General features: G+C 44.9%; 1 protein-coding gene across 3 annotated transcripts in view; it reads right to left on the minus strand.

The window, feature by feature from the left end:
• PPP2R2B (protein phosphatase 2 regulatory subunit Bbeta) overlaps window positions 1–22,369 on the minus strand; it is a 454,043-nt gene that overhangs the window by 35,370 nt on the left and 396,304 nt on the right. For all 3 annotated transcript variants that reach the window (XM_065875381.1, XM_065875380.1, XM_065875382.1), the window contains one exon: window positions 13,520–13,684. In XM_065875381.1, the coding sequence (XP_065731453.1) occupies window positions 13,520–13,684 (165 nt within the window). The remainder of the gene's footprint in view (window positions 1–13,519; window positions 13,685–22,369) is intronic.

Consider the following 22,369-nt stretch of genomic DNA (forward strand, 5'->3'; position numbering starts at 1 on the left):
CACTTCCCTTTGTCTACGAATTCCAAAGCGTTCCAAAGCTAGAAATGAGTGAACACAGATGGGGTAAGCCACTCTTTGCTGGGAGCCTCTTCATTTGTGTAAAGCGAAGCACTGAGTGGGTACAAGTTTATCAAACTGCGTGACTCTAGTTGTTCTACAAGCATTTATTTAGCACCTTCACTATGCTAAGTGTAGAAGGGAAAAATAAACAGCCTTAGCCATCCCGGAGGAAAACCATTTAGTGGGACAGAAGCGGAAACAGGTCATTTCAACCTATCATATCAGGTGCTCTGATGGAGGGTACTTAGCCTGCGTGGCGAAACTTGAAGAGTATGATAGGCAGAATAATGCCTTCTCAAGGATGTCCATGTTCTAATCTCCAGAACTCATGAATATGTTCCCTTTCTCGGCAAAGGGGAATTAAGATTGTAGGTGGAATTAAAGTTGCTCATCAGCTGACCTTAAAGTAAGGGGATTAGCCTGGATCACCTGTGTGGGCCCACTGTGATCACGATGGTCCTTATATGTGGACGAGGGAGGCAGAAGAGGAGAGTCAGGGTGATAGGGCAGGAGAAGGGTTTGTCCCACTGTTGCTGGCTTTCAGATGGAGAAAGGGACCATAAGCCAAGGAATGCGATGGCCTCAAGAAGCTGGAGAAAGCAAAGAAACAGACTGTCCCCTTGAGCCTCCAGAAGGGAACACAGCCCTCCTCACACCTGGATTTTAGCCAGTGAGACCCATGTCAGTCTTCTGACCCACGGAACTATAAGATGACACGTTTATGTTGTTTTAGTCACTAAGTTGGTGGTCATTTGTTACAGCAGCCATAGGAAACTCAATACAAAAAGGAAGAGGTGAACTTGGATGTCCCCTCTGGTGGGAAGAGACAGGCTATTGTAAGACCCATCCTGCCCTGGCCAGAGCCCTCCCTAGGCTCTGTCAGGGCAATGTCCCTCCCTGGGGAAAATTTCTCCTGGGTATCCCCTGGACTGGCGCTCTCATCCGGTGTCTGTGACTGCTTTGCCAGTGATGGTTTGTCATGGACCGTGATGACAGGTAAGTGGCCTTGAGACGTCCCAAGCCCAGAGCAGCCAGAGCCACCTATAACCTCATGGCCAACCTTTCCCGTTCTGTGTGTCTCTGGGGCTGCAGCCACATGCCTGAACCCGTTTCAGCCTCTGCTGCCTTCTTATCTAAGACCTCCTGCGGGGGAGAGGGCGGGACCTGGGACAGTGGCAAGTGCTAATGAATGACACTTGCCTCCAAAATTAATAAGCTTTCTTGTTCTTAGGAAAATCCACTCAACTGGAGTCTCCAGGATGACTAATTGACAGAACTGGTTAAATTAATCAAAAATGGAAATGAGGAAGGGGGAAGGGATTCTATTTATACTATATGGTTTGGGCCTTGCCTGTTCTTCTGCTAATTGCTGCTAAGCTTGAATGGGGTAGACGCTGGACTGGGGCAGCGGGTGGGTTTCCGTGAATTCTGCTGCTTGTAGCAGGGCTCTGGCTTTTCTCCAGGAGCAGGGGCGTGGGTGTCTGTGTGTGTTTGTAATCCTGTCATCAGGATTTGTAATAAAATTAAAAGCATTTTTAATAAAGGGCCTTATATTTTTAACCTAACCAAGCCCCCCCCCGAAATAAACACTGTTAATTACACCCCCAATCAATACTGAACCCCTTTCAAAGCTGTCCCAAACCTCAGAGGTTTTAAGATGCATTGCAGTGGCAGCCTCAGCTGATGCCTTTGGACACATTGTATCAGAGCCCTGGGGAATGAGCTGTAGGTATGAAGGGATCTAGTGGCCTATAGAATCAGGACTTGGCAATTAAGTTTGTAGATGAAGGTGATGGATGAGATAGTGGATTTCATGTTCTGTGCAAGGGCAGAGTTAGTGCTGCCACTGGAAGCTGTTGGGCTGAGGAATCCAGCTCATGGGGATTATATAAAATGGAGTCCCGTGAAATTATCCTTGCGGATGTTAGAAAAAGATCACACTCTTTCTTCTGCTGTCAAATACCCAGGAGAAGAATTCATTCTTCTCATTCTTCTCCCAGAAGCAGACAGACCCGGGTTCAAATCTTGGCTCTTTCACTGTGATCTGTGGCAAGTTTCTTCACCTCTCTGTGCCTCATCTGTAAACTGGGGTTACTAAAACCAATCTTCTTCGGTTGCTATGAAACTTAACTGAGACCTAGAAGAGCCCAAAACTAATATCCATCCCCCTCCGCTATACGTACCTTTAAAGGAAAATGGAATTTCTGATTTAGAAGATTAGGTTAGGCATCAAACTTTGCCCCGTTTGCACTGGAAACCAAGCTGTTTTTCTAATGACACTATTCACTAAAACACCTCAGACTTTAAAGCCTAAAGCGCTTATACCTTTTCCCCACAACATGGAAAGGTCAGAGCATCTTCACACCAGGCCTATGACAGGCAGATTTAAGTGCACTGCAGGGTTGTGGCTGACTACCTCTGGACAGCCAGCCTGCCTTGGTTTCATCTGAAGGAGGGAATTTCTGTGGCCATTTAGAGCTGCAGATTTGCCAGTGTGGAAGGGCACCAGTCTCACCGGTAGAGCCAATGCAAGAGGACGGGTGCTGCAAGGCTGCCCGTCACCGCCGCTGAGAGGACCCATGGCTCCTCACCCCAGCCAGCTTCACCTCCTGCAAGTCCCCAGCACAAGCCACACCCTCTCAATAGGATGGGACCTCTGGGGCAGGTGAGGAGTGAGGCAGGTCTGGCCAAACTATGACGGAATTAAGATGCAACTGAGGAATCTGCTCTGTGTCATCAGACACTGAGCATGGAGTTCGCATTTGTGATTGACTTCATCCAGCAAATATACTTTGGGAACCTAATGTGCCCGGCAGTCTGCTAATTGCTTTTACTTTAACTAATGAATGGCCAAAGATTTCCATGAGACTAAAGCGCATGATCACCTCTCTACTCTCATCTTTCTTGACCTCGCAGAAGCATTTGACATAACTGATCCCAGTGTCTTTCTAAATCACTCCCTTCTCTTGGCTTATATGCTTACTCAACGTCACCCCTTGGTTTTCCTCTTACCTCCCTGGCAGCTCATCCTCAGTCTCTTGTAAAAGGCTGCCCCCCTGTTCCCCCCAACCCCACTGGCAAATGCTGACGTGCCCTTGGCCTCCATCCTGGATTCTCCACTCCCCTGCATCTACATCTTCTCTCCTAAGTGACTTCACCTTGTCCCATGGCTTTAAAGACCACGAGATGCTTATGACTCCTAAATTTCTATCTCCAGCCCAGACCTGTCCCCTGACTTCCAGACTCAGGTATCCACTTGTTACCAGGCTTCTCTAACTGTGCGTATCAGGCATCTCAATCCGGACACATCCAAAAGAGACGTGTGTTTGGTCTTTCCACACCAAACCTGTTCCTTCCTGAGTCTTTTCATCCGTATGTGTTACCACTATACCCTCGGCAGCTCAAAACCCAAACCTAAGTTTTCTCAGAATGCTCCCTTTCTGTCACCTCTCCACTTTCAGCCTCTCAGCAAGTCCTCTGAGCCTTACCGCCTCAGTAGATTCTGTGTCTGTCCACTTATCACGCCATCACTACCCACCCCAGCCCCGGTCAGAGCCACTATCATTTCCTCCCAGACCGTGGCAAGGGCCTCCTAACTGGTCCCAGAGCTTCTTGGCCTGCCAACCCTTATAGCAAATTAAGACCATAAACAGAGTATTCACTTTCCTGCTTAGAACTGTCTACTAGCTTCCATCACACTTAGAATGAAATCCAGGCTCTCTGCCCTGGTCTGCAAGGCTCTCCATGATCTGGCCCCAGCCTGCCTCTTCGGTGTCACCCTCCACCCTGTTTCCCAGCTCACCGATCTCCATCCACTGGTCTTTTTTCTCTTCTTTGAACACACACGGTTGTCCCTATGTCAAGGTCTTCCTACTTTGATATTATCTCTCTGTTTGGCTCCTTTTGACAATTTGGGTCTCAGTTCAAAGGCTTTCCCTCACCACCCTGGCTACTCGTTAACCCTTTTAATTTTCTTATAGCTTTTATCAGTGTCAGAAATTAGCTCACTCATTTGCGTACTAGCATATATTTTCTCTCCTCCCTTCACGCTAGAATGTAAGCTCCCTGAAGGCAGGAATGAATGGATGTTGAGTAAGTCTTAGTTGAGCAAGTGATTTCTGGAGTACTCGTTAAGAGGCACAAGACTGGATCAAACCCCAGGTGTCACTTGTTCTTTGGTGGCCGCAGAGTATCATTCCTCCTCTTAGCTAGTTTCCTCATCTGTAAAATGTGACAGATACGAGGATGTCCCCCATAGCGTTGTCAGGACCTTGGCTTACTTTCTGGATATAGTAAACGTCACAGAAGTTCCCTGTGATTATGGCTGCTGACAGGACTACATCACGACTGTGGCTGCTTTTCCCCCGTTCCTGCTCTTAGACACGTTTGGAAGGGAAGTAAGAGAGCATCATCTTCACGACCATAACAAACACGGAGCTCTTATCAGTGCCTGGGCCAGGCACCGTCCTAAGGCTTCATGGTGTCTTCTCATTTAATCCTCCCACGGCCCCTAATAAGGTAAGTGCTGCTACTAGTCATATATTATAGGTGAGCAAATTCAGACACAGAGAGGTTAAGTAACCCGGTTAAGATCACCCAGTTAGGCCGCGGACAGAGACTGATAGTGGACACCATGTTGATTTTCCTTCCCTATCTTGGCCCTTCTCTGAAGTCACTCACTACTGTCAGTTTAGTTTGACAGAAGGGAAGAAACAAAGCAGACATGTTCTGGGCTGTGCTCACAGGGAACGCTATAGACTGAATGACTGTGTCCCCTGAAATTTGTATGCTGAAACCTAATCCCCAGTGTGATGGTATTTGGAGAAGGGGGTTTGAGGAGGTGATTAGGTCATGAGAGTGGAGCTCTCGTGAATGGGATTAGTGACCTCATGAAAAAGAGACTCCAAGGCTCCCTCGCATCCTTCCGCCATGCAAGGAAACAGCGAGGGAAGATGGTCATCTATGGACCAAGAAGCTGGTCTTCACCACACACTGGATCTGCTGGTGTCTTATCTTGGGCTTCGCAGCTTCCAGAAATAAGTGTTTGTTGTTTAAGCCATCCAGTCTGTGGTATTTGATTATAGCAGCCCGAATGGGCTAAGACAGGAAATATCATCCTGGGCTCCCCACCCCCTGGCCCGCCCCAGTACCTAAGGCAGGTGCTGTCAACGGTGTGTGTAGAGGGAATCTCCTCTTTCTACCCTTGCAGTACCCAGCGGGCTCTCCTGTTATCCACCAAGCTTCTCCCAATTATAGAAGTAAAACTACAACCTTGTGGAAAATCTGGAAAATAGGGAAGCTGCCCGAATTTTGCTGCCCTGACATCATCCCTTTCACGAAGAGTCCCAGTCTTTGTCTACACGTATTCTTCTTCACACTGCTGAATTCAGGGTGGGCTTGTAATCTTGCGTGCTGCTTTAACATTTATCATAGGCATTTCCCCACCTGCTCCATCTTTAACTGTTCACGGGGAGTTGGCAGGTGACATCTCTATGGACCTTCACAGGAACCTCTTTCTCTAGTCCCACTTCCATTTGAGGGTTCCAACTGCTACTTTTCTTTTTCTTAAAATTTTTTTTAAAAAAATTATTTATTTATTTTAATTGGAGTCTAATTGATTTACAAGATTGTGTTAGTTTCAGGTGTATAGCAAAGTGTTCAGTTATATAAATATGTACGTACATATACATATATATATACTTTCAGATTCTTTTCCATTATAGGTTGTTATAAGATATCGTATATAGTTCCCTGTGCTATACAGTAGGTCCTTGCTGTTTATCTGCTTCATATATAGTGGTATGTATCTGGTAATCCCATACTCCTAACCCGCTGCTTTTCTTTCATGCTGTAAAAACAAACTACTTATTCAAGACCCCCTCCCCTTCTGAGTGGTTTTTGAATAGGAAACGGGCTTCTTAGCACCTCATCGCCTCTAAAATCAGTTTAAGTCCTCTTTGTTCAGAGAGCGAGTATGTTTCGGCACCATGGGAAAGTATCCAGGCACCGTCACCATAAAACACATGGAGATCACGGGGGAGGTGTAGAGGCTCCACATACAGGTTTTTATTGCCCCTGTCCTCTGTCCCCCACCACGTTCAATAAGAGTCACACACACTGTGTGCTCACGACAGGTCAGGGGCTGTCCTAAGAGCTGGTCCATGACCACTTTTCACCCTTACCACCTGGAGGAAAAGATCAGCATTGGCGCCTTGCCCAGGCTGCCTGCAACGAGCGGGCCTGGGACCCACACCTGGAGCTGTCAGCTCCAGGGACTGTGTTCTGGATGACTTTCAGGTCTTCTATTAGGGGCTGAATTGTGTTCCCCCTCCCCAAATTCTTATGTTGAAGTACTAATCCTCAGTACCTCAGAATGTAACCATATTTGGAGGAAGGGTCTTTAAAGAGGTAATTAAATTAAAAAATGAGGTCATGAGGGTGGAGCCTAATCCAATACGATGAGTATGTTTATAAGAAGGGCAGTTCTGAACACAGACAGGTGCAGAGAGAAGATGATGTGAAGACACAGGGAGGGGATGGTCACCAGCAAGCGAAGGAGAGAGGCCTGGAAGAGATCCTTTCTTCGCAGCCTTCAGATGAAACGAACCCTATTGATACCTTGGTCTAGGACTTCTAGCCTCCAGAACAGGGAGACAGTAAGATTTTGTTTTTCTAAGCCCCCCAGTTCATGGTATTTTGTTATAGCAACTCTAGTAAATGAAAACACCTTCTTTCATCTGTCTTTTCCCACCTGCCTGCTTTTCTACCGCAGTTGTTCAGTGAAGCCCCATTTGTAGCTGGGTTGGCAATGCAGGGGTTGGTAAAATAAAGTCCCTGTCCTTAGGGAGATTACATTCTAGTCAGGGAGACAGAGGAAGAAAAACAAACATCTATAGCTGAGTACTAAGAAATACATAAAGAAATAAAATAGGGTGATGCAGTAGAAATAGGGTGCAGATGGGGGGAAAAGAGAAGTCCTCTCTGAGGAGGTGATATTTTCCCAGAGACCTACAAAATGAGAGCAGTCTAAACAAGGGAGGGCCTGGTGGGAGAGCATTCCAGGTAGGGGAAGAGCCTGTGCAAAGGGCCTGAGGCACAAAGGGCTTGGTGTGTTGAAGGCACAGGAAGCAGACCAGTGTGGCCAGACTACAGGGAACTGAGGATGGGAAGGTGGACAGGGACCAGATTCCTGTGGGTCTTGGAAAGGAGTTTAGATCTAATTTCTCTCTCGTTTCCTTGGTTGTCATTCATCACACCTGGCCAGTTTCTTCACTCAACTCCCAGCACTCACGCATTAAAAGGGAACAGCAAGATTCAGGCCAGCCCCTGCTGCTGCCATCAACACCCTATTGTTTCAGCCATTAGAATCTCAAACTGCAGATACAACCCTTGTCATTACCGCCAGAAGCGATAGAAAAAAAACCTGAGAGATGAGGAAGAGAATCATCCTTTCCAACCCCTGCTGAGTATGCAGAGCGAGGGACGTATGGAAATTAATATATGCAGCTCTGATAGCACGGAACTCCTCAGCATTTTGATTAAACATTGATGGTTGTTAAATACCCTCCTTCTCAGAGTTCATCTCCGAAAGCCAATGTTGCTTTTCATTTTGAACTCTGATGAACTGTCTCCGTTCCGTTCGCACACCCGGGCTGAACCGTGGTCGACGGAAGGCTGGTATTGGAGGAGGATGGAGAAAATCAATATGAAATGTCAGGTGCGGGGTCAGATTGAACTTGTTTTCCCAGCTGGTGGGAGCTCGGGCCGCTGCCGCTACAGCGGCCAAACAAAGGGAGATGCACACTGACGAAGGTCGGCACTTTGGACGAGTCAGGAAAATGAATTTCGTTCGCTTCTTAATTAGATTAGGAGGCTGGCGGCTGGCAATTCAGAGCACTGCTGGTGTCGGGATGGGGCGTGGGGAGGCAGGGGTCTGCAGGTGGCCGGCTAGCTCCCAGCCTCCCTAGGGACTGTCCCCTGGGCTCTACTTCTCAAGGGCTGTGTGGGACCAAGGCTGCAGGGAGAAGCAGCCCCCAGGGGGTTCCTGGGTGCGAGGGCTTGATGACCCTTCCCAATATTTTCCCCAGGGAACGTCTCAGTCTTTAGGTAGCAGCTCGGTGGTCACTGCCTTGCGGTATAAGGTCCTTGTCACATCCCCTCACGACACCACAAGACTCTTTTTCGTACCACTTATTACAGTCACAATGTCATTATCTATCTGTGATTGTCTGATGAATGCATCTTTCCTCCTTAGACAGTGTGATAGTTCATCTTATGTGTCAACTTGACTGGACCATGGGGTGCCCAGATATTTCATCAGACATTATCCTGGGGGTTTAGGAGGGTATTTTTGAATGAATTGAACATTTAAATTAACAGACTGAGTAAAGCAGATTGTCCTCCCTAATGTGGGTGGGCCTCATCCAATCAGTTGAAGGCCCGAATAGAACAAAAGGCTGACCCTCCTCCCAACAAGAGGGAATTCTCCTGTGTGACTCCTTCGAGCTGGGACATCAATATTTTTCCTGCCTTCGCACTTGGACTGGACCATCAGCTCTTCCTGGGTCAAGAGTCTGCTGGCCTTTGGACTAAAACTACCTCATCAGCTCTCCTGCAGCCCCACTGAAGATCCTGGGACTTGTCAGCCTCCATGATTGCATGACCTTAATTGTTATGAATACTTAAAACAAATCTTTCACATTTATATATACATACGCACATGTATGTGTATGTGTGTGTGTATATATATGCATATGTGTATATATATGATATATATATATATCTCCTATTGGTGCTGTTCTTCTGGAGACCCTCACTAGTACAGACCTTGAGCTCTAAGAGGGAAGAAAGCAGATCTGGTTTTGCTCACCATTGTGTCCCCAGAGTCTGGTACAGTACCTGACATATAGTGTGTGCTCAACAAGTACTAATTAAATAAATGACTAATGGGGCTTGTGGACATGGAATAAAGGTTGGAGGTTCAGGCCTCTTAGAGCTGCAGGTCTGGAACCGGGGGGTACTCAGGAGGCGTAACTGTGGTAACTGCTGCTGCCGTTCACTGTCTCCTGTGTGCCTGGCAGAGGGTTAGGCTCTTGGACACTTGAGTTACTCCTTGGGAACAGCCAGCCCTATGAGACAGTCTTTATTATATTATTTCTATGTTCAGAGGAGGAACTTGAGATTCAGAGGGATTCAGAACTTGATTGGGGGTCACACAGCTGCTGAGCGACAGAGCTGCGTTCTGATTCCAAAGCTTCTTCTCTAAACAATTCTAGTTCCGGAAATGCCTAAGGCCTTATCCTTTCTCCATCTTGAGTTCAGAGTTCACCAAGCCTCCCAGGCAGCTTCCTCCTCACTATCCAGCCCTCCTGTGGGTCTGTCTGACCCCAGAGCCCAGGCTTGTGTCTGCCACTTTGGGTTGTGAACACACTGGGCTTCTCGTGCCATCTCTGGCATCCTCTTTGGGTTGGTGGCCCCTCAAGCCCGGTCAGACAGCTTATGTCACCTCCCACACAGCATGTCCCAGACTGGTCCTCGACCGTCCACTCTCCTTCAGTTTGGCGTCTTATTAGTCCGCAATCCACACGCCGCTTATGTCAACTCTCAGCATAAACTTATTTATTGAATCAATATTTACTGAGCACCTGTTTGTGTGTCAGTCCTTTGTGATACAATGTGAGCAAAACAGATTCAGTTCTTGTCCTCAGAGAGTTTACAGTCTAGAGGGGAAGGATATTGAACAAGTAACATCCACGTGTGATGAACACCAATCTCTAATACTGCTTTACATCCCCACAGTTATTTTGAAAGAAAAATGTTTCTTTTTCCCTTTCCTTTCTTTCAATTTCCATAGCTACCATCCTTTTTTTTTTTTTTATTTTTTATTGGGGTATAGTTGATTTACAATGTTGTGTCAGTTTCAGGTGGTCAGCAAAGTGAGTCTGTTATACATATACATATATCCACTCTTTTTAAGAATCTTTTCCCACATAGGCCATTACAGAGTATTGAGTAGAGTTCCCTGTGCTACCATTCTTATCTAGGTTATGAATTTCCATTGTATTGAGACTAAAGCAAAACCTTCTAATTCTCCTATGTTTCTTCCCACCACCACTGTGTTACTCTTCCATAAAACATAAATTCTATAGCTCTGTTCTCCAGCCAAATGATCTCCAATTGCTCTCCACATATTGGAGCTGCGCTTCTCAAACTGGGGCAGATGTATGCATCCTTGGAGGTCAGGAAGGAGGATGATATGGGGGTGCACCATGTGGTATAGGAAGCCATAGATAAATGCTGCATCTTTCGGAAATGTCAATTTTGCTTGAAATTTGGGGATGGGTAGAAATGTAATATTTAAATTAAATGGAAAGTAGTCATTTTATGGGAATAAAATACAAAATCCATGTGAAATTTTAAGATGACAAAATAAGACTTCAAAGAAAATCCACCGTGGTCAGCACCTCCCCTGGAGCCTCAGGCCTCTGCAAGGCATGTGCAGTTTTGCCTTTGCTGAGAGGCCGGGCCACCCAGAGCACATCAGAGAGGCTGGCTTGCCTTTTGGTGCCCTTCCTGCAGAGCAGCCAGGCTTACAGCCTGGGTCTGGGAGTGCTGTACTTGGTGGAAAAGTTTAAGAAGGACTGGCTACCATAGGAGCCAGACTCTGAGTATAGAGCAGGTACTCAATGAATGAATGAATGAATGAATGGATGGATGCAGGCATAACTTCTGATTCTGACCTTCAACGACTGACTTGATATAAACCATCATCCCTATTTGACCTCTTTTCCTCCATATTCCCCTTGTAACCCAAGCCCAACACTTCTTGCTCTTTAAAGGTTTCATGTCATTTCCTAACTTCAGGCTTTTGCCCATTCTTGTGTGTACAACCCCAAACACCCTTCTCTCTAGCTCCTACCTATCCAATTCCTACTTGTGCTTCAACACTACCACTCAAGCCTCTGCCTCCCCTGTGGGGTCTACCTCCAAGGTCCCTCTCTGCCCCCTTCCCCAAATATCCCAACTCCTAATCGTCTCTACCACTCATTTGGGTGTCCTGGGTACATCTTGCCTCCCCAGCCAAACGTGAAATTCCTTGAGTGTTAGGAGATGTCTTACCCTTTCCACTGTACCCCTCAGAGTGCTTAATAGTAATGGATACATCATAGATACAAGAAGATCATGCTGAAGGACTGCCAATGAATTTTAGTCTAGATCTGTCTAGATTCTCAGCTGGGAGCAATTTTCACCCCAGGATACATCACAATGTCTGGAGACATTTTTGGTTGTCATAACTGGCCTTTGCTGCCTGCATCTAGTGTGTAGAGGCTGGGGATGCTGCTACACATCCTATGATGCATAGGACAGCTACCTCCCCCAGAGAAAGGATCGGGTGCCCCCAATTCAATAGTGCCTCGTTAAGAAATCCTTGCGTACGTTATAGAATCTTCCTAACCTCTTCTCTTGACTCTTTGTTCTCCCAGACAGAACCCAACCTCCATCCTTCTGCCTTCAGTCTAAGCAACTTCTCCAAAAAATAATTCCAATCAGTCCCCCTGGTTACTCTAGTGGCTGTTCACTGACTTTGAGAGAAAATTCAAGTCCGTTATCATGGCCATTATGACCAGTCTCCTACCTTCCTCCTGAACTTCAACTCTTCCCTCTCCAAGTCATTCCCTATATGGCAGCCATATCAGTCACCCTGCAGTTCCAAGAGTGTTATGACCTTTCATGCCTCAGCACCTTTGCACGTGCTGATCCTTCTGCCTTGAACATTTCCCCCTTTTTGGCTTATAAGTAAGTACTGCTCAAAGATCAATACCAGCACAGACACCAGCAAACATCGATAAAGCATCTATCGTGGGCCAGGTACTGTTTCAGGTGCTAGGGAAACAGCAGTGAACAAAACAAAGTAAGTCCACACCCTCAAGGAGCCAACAGTATAGATCGGTACTCTTCAAGAGAACCTTCTACAATGAAGGAAATCTTAAATCAGCACCGTCCAATATGGTAGCTACTAGCTACACAATGGCGACTGAGTACTGGAAGTGTGGATCATCTGAATTGAAATCTCCTGGAAGCGTAAAACACACTTAGTATGAAACAACTCATTAACAATTCTTAATCGTTATCTCATCTAATCCCCATGACACACCCATGAGGTGGATGTTATTATCATACCCATTTTACATATGAGAAAACTGAGGCTCAGAAAGGTAAAGGAAAGTTGGACAAAGTCAGGCGGCTAATAAGGGGGGAAGACTGCCTTTGACCTGGGTCTGTATGACTCTGGAATCCACACAGTCTACATCCCGCTACACTAGACATACCAGCTCTCCTGTGTAATACTCATCACGGCGAATGAGCAAACAGAAATGATCAAAATGACCCGGATACTCACACCTCTCCTAGCCATACACCTACACAGAGAGTCCTTGCTTCACCCGCTTACATCTTAGCCTTTGGCCCCCAAGCACTCAGCCCCCACTAGTTCAGAGCTGCTTTGCTCAGTCAACGCCCTGAAAACTCCAGCGTCATCCCAGGGCCTGTCAGCCTGGTGGACTTTATCCCATCCCTTCTCTCTGAAGCCCTTCCCTGGTGCCCACTAGAATCACCGGGCCTTCTAGGGTGCAGGTTCCCAAAGCCTCACTCTCTCCAAGAAGCCACTAACCCTTTCCCCCAGCTGCTATTTTTTTTTTAAGTTGAGGTATAATTGACATATAACATCATATTGGTTTTAGATGAATAGCATAATGATTTGATACATGTATATATTGCAAAATAATCACCACAATGAGTTTAGTTAACATCCATCACCATGCATAGTTACAATTTTTTTTTTTTTTATGATGAGAACTTTTAAGACCTATTCTCTTAAGAACTTTCAAATACACGATACAGTGTTAATTTAGTGTCCCCAGTTGCTAGTCTTGACTCCTGTATATTCTCAGCCTCCCACACGGTCCGGCAAGTCCAGTTAACTCTACTGCCAAGATCTGTCCAGAACCCGTCCACTCCTCTCCATTTTCACGCCCTGCCCTTATCCAGGTCACCTGCATCTCCTGCCTGGATATCGCAACCATCCCCTAACTGGTCCCCCCCCCCCGGCCCCGCCACTTCTACTCTGCAGGTTCATTCTCCCCAAAGCAGCAAGAGGAATCTTAAAACATAATTCAGATCATGTCACAATGTTACATGACAGGGCCCATGTCTTGTTTATCTCTGTATTCCACAGCCGGAAGCCAATGTTTGTGGGATTGGACGTGAGGTTTCCTCTTTATCAAAATACCAAACATGGAACTGACTCCCGGGTCAGGCCAACACGTGTAGTTTCTTTACTCCCAGTGTGTCTGAGGTGGGAAAGGAGATCAAACCCCTCCAGGCCCTCCCCCTTTTCCTCCCACATGTCAGGGGCCAGTGGCCCATCCCTGCCACGAGCCCTGGGCTGCTGGCTACTCACATTTGGTGTGCCTGTCACACAGGGCCGACGCCCGCATGTCACACAGCCGGATTGTCCCTTTGCTGCTGCTGTACACGAAGGTGTTGCAGTGATGGGGGTGGAACTCGGCCGCTGTGATCACCTCTGTGAGCTCCTCCATGTTGGCTGGCTTGATGTCGACGATATCTGGCACAGACGAGTCAAGGAGGGGACCAGGAGAATGGGGAGCCTTGGGGGTAACTGTAGCATCACCGTCTTATTTTACCGTACCATGTTAGCAATGAGCACACACGGGGGATCCTCATCATAACTCTGTGAGCAAATAGGCAGGTATTAGTTGTCCCAGGCAGATGAGGCTCAGGGTTACCCAGTGGCCATAGGTAGCACTAGAACTCAGGTCTCCCTGGCTCCTTATCAGGATTTCATCCCTCATAACATGTAGATGCCCCATCACATCAGAGTTACCTGCCCATGCAATCATGCTAAAATGTATCAAGCTGCAAAGGCTTTCATTTCTCATTTTACAACAGTCGTTAAGAAACCAGCCCCATGCCAACTAAATAATCCAATATATTCCAGCTAAATAATCCAATATATTTGAATCTTTATCTGAACTCCTGGGCTGATACATGATATCTAGGACAGACTGCAAATCCTCTTCCATGAAACCCCTTCGATATTTTAAAATAATATGTTTTTAAATAATATGTCGATAATAATAATAATAGCAGCTACCATTTATTGAGCACTGACTATAGGTCAGTCACTGTGCAAAAGCATATCATGTACTTTATTTCATTTAATCCTTATAACAGCTCTATAATCAGCACTTTCTTACCCCCATTATTTCAAGGGGGGAAACGGAGGCTCAGCGTGTGTAAGTAACTTGCCCCAAGTCACATGGCTAAAGAGTGGCAGTACTAGGATTTTATCCCAGGTGCAAGATTTGTACTCTTTAGTAATTACGCAAAATTTCTCTTATTGAAGATATACAGGACCTCAAGTCTCTGTAAGCTGTGATTCGCTTTAGAGCCTATGTGGGAGTTTAAGCATTCAAACGAAGCCATCCAATTGTACAGCATGACAGTTTGAGCCTCCAGTGGAGTATACCGTTAGTTTTATCATCGGGTTTTTTCCCCCTCAGTATTTTCCTTTCTGATCAAGAATTACTATACCTCTATTTTTAAAGACCACATCCTTGTGTATTGAAATGAAACATTTGGCCTTTCATCTATGACGGTGACCCAGTGGAAACAAACGTCTTCAGTGGGAGCGAGTTTGGGCTGATCCCTTCTCACCTCTACTGAGAGCTCGGGAGACACGGGTCCAGGTACGGTGGTACCTGGCTGGGGCTGAGGTGCTGTCCAAGGACCCAGCAACTTCCTGCAAAGGAACAGGCCTTGTGATGTGGATGCTGTGAACCAAAATGATTCTCACTTTTTTTTTTTTTTTTGGCGGTACGCGGGCCTCTCACTGTTGTGGCGCACAGGTTCCGGACGCGCAGGCTCAGCGGCCATGGCTCACGGGCCCAGCCGCTCCGCGGCACGTGGGATCCTCCCAGACCAGGGCACGAACCCTGTCCCCTGCATTGGCAGGCGGACTCTCAACCACTGCGCCACCAGGGAAGCCCGATTCTCACTTTTGAGTCACATTTGTGATTTCGCCCCACCCGTATATCACTAGGTAGCATTTTTTAACAACATTTTTTCTCCACATCAACTTAAATCGACTCACTTTTTTCTTTACTTAGCCTTGTCTAAGCAGTAATCCAATATTCATAAAATCATGGGTTTAATGAGCTAGTTACATTTTAAATAATATTCCGTACCTAAGATAAATGCTTTTAACCATTAAAATGAACATATTTATGTCTGTGCCAGGAGCTTATATATCACATTTTGGAAAACACCGCATTGAATCAACAAGCAGTAACTTGACACAGATAATGCTATTAGACTGGGTTGGATAAAAGTCTCCTATGCTTTTCATGAAGTTGGGAACACAATCTCCTCCTTAGAATTTAGATGAGGTACGAGTAATTCTACTGATATTTTTAGTCACGTCAGCACTAACAAAGTAGTCCTCTATTATCAAACATCACCCATGCTCCGGCATGTCATCTGGTGCAATAATGGCTTTATATTTGGTTGTGCCTCTTTCCCTTTCAATTACCTCTTATAAATCCTGTTGGGTTTTTCTCCTAAAATTAGCTTGAGACAACTAACATTTCATTTTACTACAATTTCCCTCACAAATCCAGATGCAACTATTTCTTGGGTCTCCAGAGCATGTGGGTTCCTTTGATTCACAAAATACTACCTTTCAACTCAACTGCTACCAGAGTTATAAATATTATTGCAGTTAGCATCACTTGCTGGGGAGCAGGGGCCAGTGCCCCCCAGAAGGAGGCCCCAAGCTGCAGCTCTGATGTTCTCCCCAGTCCCCTGACCCATGCCCTGGGCTTTGTGGCCACGACACAGGGTGGGGTTAAGCAGAGGTTAGTGTTCAGCTGTTGTCAGATTTTATCACCCTCCAGAAAGAGCCTCCATACCCCTACTGTGCCAGTGAGCATGTTTCTCTTTTCTCAAAATAGGGCAAGAAAATCCGGTGTCAGCTTTCTCAACCTCTACCAGTATAGCTCTAAAAACAAGCTTAACTGGAAGGGATCTTGGCTGTGTGGTAGCGGGAGATGCCACATCTACGGTTATTTTTTTCTCACCTAAAAATAAAGCCCAAAAGTTAGAATGTGTGAAAATGAAGGGCTTAAACATACATATGAAACCAGGAACATCCTCCACCATCAAAGAACTGCATCAGAACTGAGTCTGCTTAGGGCTGCTGTCTCTGGACCCTTCCTCCTTCCTTCCCTCCCATCCATCCTGGACCTCTAAGCCTGCCCACCATCCCTCATCCCCAAGCATCTTCCTTTTGACTAGAGGGCTTCTCTTGGTCTGACTCTATGGGGTTCAGGGGAGAAACCATGACTCCAATCCTCTTTTTAGTAACTGTAATGATAAGGACAACAAGGAAGGTAATAATAAGCAGTAGTTAATGTTTAGCACGTGCCATGCATTGTCTCACTTGACCTTCATCTCACCCTTATGATGTTAATATTATTAATAGGCCTATGTTCTGGCAGAGGAAATAGTGACTGATGTTAAGTTACCCAAGGTCATATGACCATAGAGGGTGGAGCTGGGATTTGAACCCAAGTTTGTCCAACTCTAGAGCCTGGGTTCTTGACCACACTCCACTCTCCTCCCCTGATGAATGGCCCTCACAGAGCCAGCCTTTCCGAGTGATGTAATTCTGGCTCTCTGGAAACTCCCCTGGCTAATCCAACAGGGATTCTGCTTTGAATCTGTGCTCTCTCAATTCACCGACCACTCTGGGGGCTACATTTTGCAGAACCAGAATTTGGACACAGCATCGGACCTAGGATTTTTGTGTTCCCTGATGTGATGAATGTTTTTTTTTTTTTTTTGGAACTGTAAGTTGAGACAGAAACGTGAGAAGGGATTTCTTGAATTGTTAACTGCGGAGGATTTTCTGAGTTCTAAAAACATTTGGGAGAAGGAGTCTAGTTTCCAAAAATTCAATGGCTTATGGGGATGACAAGAGAGCATATTTCACATCTGCATCACCAAGAAACCCGGCCTTTTCCCTTACACTGTTCTAAAGGGAGATACACGCCTCCAGCATACGTGGTTGTGCCCTTCATGTTGGGAGCGAAGGAGAAAGGAGGGGAGCAGTGTGGGGCTCCCTGTATTATCTTGGAAATGGAATGATGCATGTTGACAGTCAATTTTCTCTCTCCTATCTTTTAGAGCTCTCTATCCAAATTATTTCCCTGTTGTCCCAAAGAACTAAACGGCAAAAGCAAAACAGAGCACTGGATTCACAGCTAATATACAAGGCAGAAAGCCAACAGATTGCTATTAAATTAACCCTGGGGCTTGACAGATCTGTTCATCCTGACCCCAACCGCTTACGGCATTCCTTATTAATGCGGAGCCCAGGCAAATTACCTCTGCTAACAAAAGGGGTTAATCTGCCTCTCTGCTGGGACTCTGGAAGCAGTGCTGAAGACGGGAGGGGGCACAGCCAGTTTGGCAGCTGAGCTCCATGCTTGGAAGGCCGAAGGCGGGAAGGTGAGGGCACTGCTGTGCCAGGCAATGGCCTAAGGCATCATTTAAAATAATAATTGAAGACACTGGGAGGTCACCCCTTAAGGGATGAGCTTCAAACAAATAAGAAGCCAGAGACATAAATTACATCAGCAGTGGGGTGAGGGAATGAAGGGGATTATGGCAGGATGCTAAAGGGTAGCATAGGGACCATTCAAAAGTCATTTCCTTAAACCCAAATTTGGAAAAGCTTTTTATAAAAAAATGTCTGTTGCAATGTTATAAAAGAAAAAAATTGACAACAGCCTAAATATACAGAAATAGGGAAACGATTAAGTAAATTCTGATCGATCTCATTTAACTGTTTATGCAATGAAATGCCAAGTCTGTTAAAAAACTTGTATGAAAAATTCCATCTTTAGTGTGATCATAATGTCATTTAAAACTTACACTCTGAAACTGATGACCTAAAAGGCAAAAGTACCAAATGTTAGTGATAATTCCAATGGGCTGGGTCTATGAATATTTTTCTTTTCAATTATGAGTTTTCGTTTCCACATTTTCTTTTGATGAAGTTGTAGTATTTTAAGATGGAAAAAGACAAGATATTTTCTACGCTTATTATATACATGTATAAGTTTAGGTGAGGTAAGTTAGATACAAAATATATACAGTCTGATCATAGCCATGTGAAAAAAATGAGAGAGAGAACAGAATGGAAGGAAACATAGTTATATCTTACAGGGGAATTAGATTCTAAGGCTGGCATTAAGTTATCCTTCAGTAACCCTAGCTTGGGTCCATTCATTCATTTGTTCCTTCATGTATTTCATAAACATTCACAAAGAATCTGCCAGGGTTTTTCTAGGTACAGGGGATACAGCAGTGACCAGAGCAGATCAAAAATTCCCCTGATCTGTGGAGCCTATATTCTAGTAGGGGACATGGTCACTAAACAAGATAAATAAATAGAATATACAGTATATTAGGTTGTAATAACTGCTAAACAGACAAATAAAGCAGGGAAGTGAGAAAGAAAGTGTATATGTGTGAGTGGGTGGGATGTGTATGTGCACACGTGTGTGTGTGTGTGTGTGTGTGTGTGTGTGGCCCTAGACTGAACAGGAGAAAGCTTCCTGGATAAATCAAGAATTAAAAAAATTTTCCCTTTTCTTTTATTTCCTTATTAACTTATTTTTCTGAGCCCTTCTTGTTGTGTTAGCTAGCATTAAGTTAAAATTGCGATGTAAATTCGTTGTATATACACAAAATTAGGTGGTGAGATTATAGGTCATTTTATAGTCTCTATAATGAATACATATTATTAAACCAAGAAAACAAACAGTTAAAAAAAGTAGTTTCCTTGGCTTAGAACCATCTCTGAGAGAGTTGAGAGACCAGGAACCTCATCTCTGGGTAAAACTGAAGATAATACTGTGATAAATACTGTAATTGTAACAAAATGGGATGAAAAGATTGGGATTCAGTTTTGATTCCAACTCTATTTTGCTCGGACAACATGGGAAAGTCATTTTATCTCTCTGGGTTTCAGTTTCTTTGCCTTTGGATGGGTATCATTCTGTTAACTCTGTCAGTCTCGGAGAAATTTGGATGAACAAATAAGATAATGGAGAAAAAGCTATTTATTAAAGGGCTTTACAGTGGACTGAATAATCCCAACTTTCAAAGGAAACACGCATTTTTCCAAAGACAGCTTTTATATGCATTAGGTTTGTGGGCTTTTGAAGGTGTCCTCATATGCTTCTGTCTTTATCACTGCTAATTTTGCTGATACTGACAAGGTTTTTTTTTCCCCCCACCCCTTTCTTTTTATCTAAGCCAACCAATGACAGCAGAGTCCAGCGGGAGGCCTGTCTGCAGGTCGAGCTGGAGAGTGGAATCTAAGTTTACCTGGGTAAGATACCCATGTGCAAAAGCAGTTGAAGCTTTTCAGATAGCACTTAAAGTCTGCCAATACTGAAGGTGGAGAATAGCCTCATCATGGCCTTGAAAACTGAGCATATTAGAGTTGGATTCCGTTTTAGGGCACATGAGTCTCTTTGAAGTCTTTCTTTCCTTTCCAAAGTCTCAATTTAATCTTTGGATATAAAGTAGTGATTACAAAGCATCCAGACCTTGTCAGCTGAATGGACATGTTGCTTGATGATAACACACTGGAAATCTCCAAAGAGGACTCCAAGGGATATTCCTCTCTTAGGAGCTTAAAAAAAGCCAGTGTGCAAATATTCATGGAGGGTTTTGCCAATCGCTGCACTCAATATGAGAGGACTGACAAAGAGACACATGGTGCCCTATTAGGTACTGCTTTTACGTATGTGTTGAGCTCAAAAGACACTGGGATAAGATGTCCTTTATGACTGGGGGTGGGGGGGTATGTGAAAGTCTCATAACCCCAGACTCTCCTATTCATGTGACACAGAGCTTGACATTTCTCCATTAGAAAATACTCAATACTTCACTCAAAGGCCAACCCAAGTGTTACTTTCTGTATGAAGTGTTCTAGCCCTTCTTTCATGATTCTTTCTACCTGTGTATCCACAGCACCTTGAACGCACCTCTATGAATACACTTAACGTGTATTATTATTTGCGTAATTTAAGATAGTGTGATAGAGTACACTTTACTGGAGTATAGAGTGAGACAGATCTAGATTTTAATCCCCAATCCTGTGACCAGTTACCTAATCTCAAATGCCTTTGAACTTGTTAATTTATCAACAAAGAGAGGAAGAAAACTACAGGAGACGATGTAATATACCTGCTACTTAATAGAGGCTCCCCAAAACTGTTAGTCTCATCTTCCTTAGTATGGTTACATGTCTGTCTCCCTCTGTCCACATACTCACTTTGGTAGCTTTGTGATATGTTAACTTGGTTAGGCTAAATATTTCTAAAATGTTTCTGGTTGTGGTAGGCTAACAAGGTTTATTCTCTCAGGTGAGTGGAAGGACAAAAGAGAGAAAGCAGCCACTTTGCACATATGCACAAGTTTTCCCAGTTATTCAGTCAAACAGTAATCTAGGTGTTGCTCTGGGGGATTGTGCAGACACGGTTAGAGGCCCTAACCAGTTGCTTTAATTTAATCATAAGGGAGATTATCCGGGTGGGCCTGAACTGATCAGTTGGAAGGCATTTAAACAAAGGCTTAGGTCTTCCTTCAGGAGGAGACTCCAAATGGTTGCTGAGACTACAGTTTCTCTCCCTTCTCTCTCAATCTTCCTTCTTGACGGCCATGTGTGGATGTGGCCTGTGATGCTCGTGCCTGTGGTGTTCTAGCTTGCTTACGATTTTTCTGTGCCTGACTGCTGGCCTTACAGGCTTTGGATTTGCTTGGCCAGTCACACAATTACAAGGCTAATTCATGGTAATATGTCAATCTGTCTCTCTCTTTCTCTCCCTCACTCACTCTCCACACACACACACACACACACACACACACACACACACACACACCCTCTCCTACTGGTTTTGCTTCTCTGGTTGAACTCACCTTCCCTCCAGATTACATGGACCATGATATCAGGGATGGAGTTTTATTCATCTTGGCATCTCCAGTGCACATAGTAAGTGCTCAATAAATGTTTATGGGTTCTTGTTGGTTATCTACAGGGAACTCTACTCAGTACTCTGTAATGACCTATATGGGAATCTAAAAAGGAGTGGATATATGTATATGTATAACTGATTCACTTTGTTATACAGCAGAAACTAACACAACATTGTAAATCAACTGTACTATAAAAATTAATTTTAAAAATTAAATAAAAAATGTTTCTGTGTTTTACTTTACTTCATTCTTATGACTTAGCAGCCTTCTTTAGGGAAGGTTTTTTTTTTTTTTTTAAGATGCAGAAAACTCACAGTAGGTCAATAGGTCAAGATGCCAGGCCCGTATAGTGTGGCTCATTTAGCCTGTGGTTTTCTTAGGAGAGAATGGGATCCAAGCAACAAGGTAAGAAGAACGGGGGGCTGGGGATATGCCCCAAATAATAAAAGCTACTATTTATAGAGCCTTCTCTTTGTGCAGGCACTTGGCTAAATACCTTACAAGACAACCTCATTTAAACCTCACAACAACCTCCTAAGATAGGTGGTATTATTATCCCCATTGACCGATGAGGAAATTGAGGGCCAGAGAAATGTCAACTTGTCAAGGTCACACAGATTTTAGGAGATGGAGCTGGGTTCAAATCCAGTGAATCTGACTGCAGAGTCTGCCTTCCCAAATACTTAGTGATACCGCCCCAAGGACGTTCAAGAAGTCCGAAAGAGGTCTGCAGAGTTGCATTCTTGCCCTATCCCCTGATAACACGAGGCTCAAAGGGCTTGCTCTGCGGGAGGAGAAATCCCCAGACTCCAAAAGCCCTAGGTCTGGTGTCAGATACAGCAACCACACAAGCAAGGCAACAGGTCTAAGACAACCCACCAAAGGCTGCATTTAATATGGCAAAGAGGGGGCTGCTCTGGCACACAGAGGCCAATGTGCTGGACGTGTCACTGGAAGGAATGTTCTCCTATGACACTAAATGCCAGACTAAGATTGATATGTACAGTTGTGGATGAAAGCCACAGCAGAAACAAGGGAGAGAAATCTGTACGAGCCCCACAGCGTCCCTCAAAGCTTGTCCGGGAGAATCCTATTGGATTAAAAGGAAGACTGCTGTCCCTAGTACTAAGGAGTGACAGAGCTAGAAGCCAGGAGTTCTGGTTATGGTCCCCTGATA

Source organism: Phocoena phocoena, chromosome 3 (assembly GCF_963924675.1).
Source record: "Phocoena phocoena chromosome 3, mPhoPho1.1, whole genome shotgun sequence".
NCBI lineage: Eukaryota > Metazoa > Chordata > Mammalia > Artiodactyla > Phocoenidae > Phocoena > Phocoena phocoena.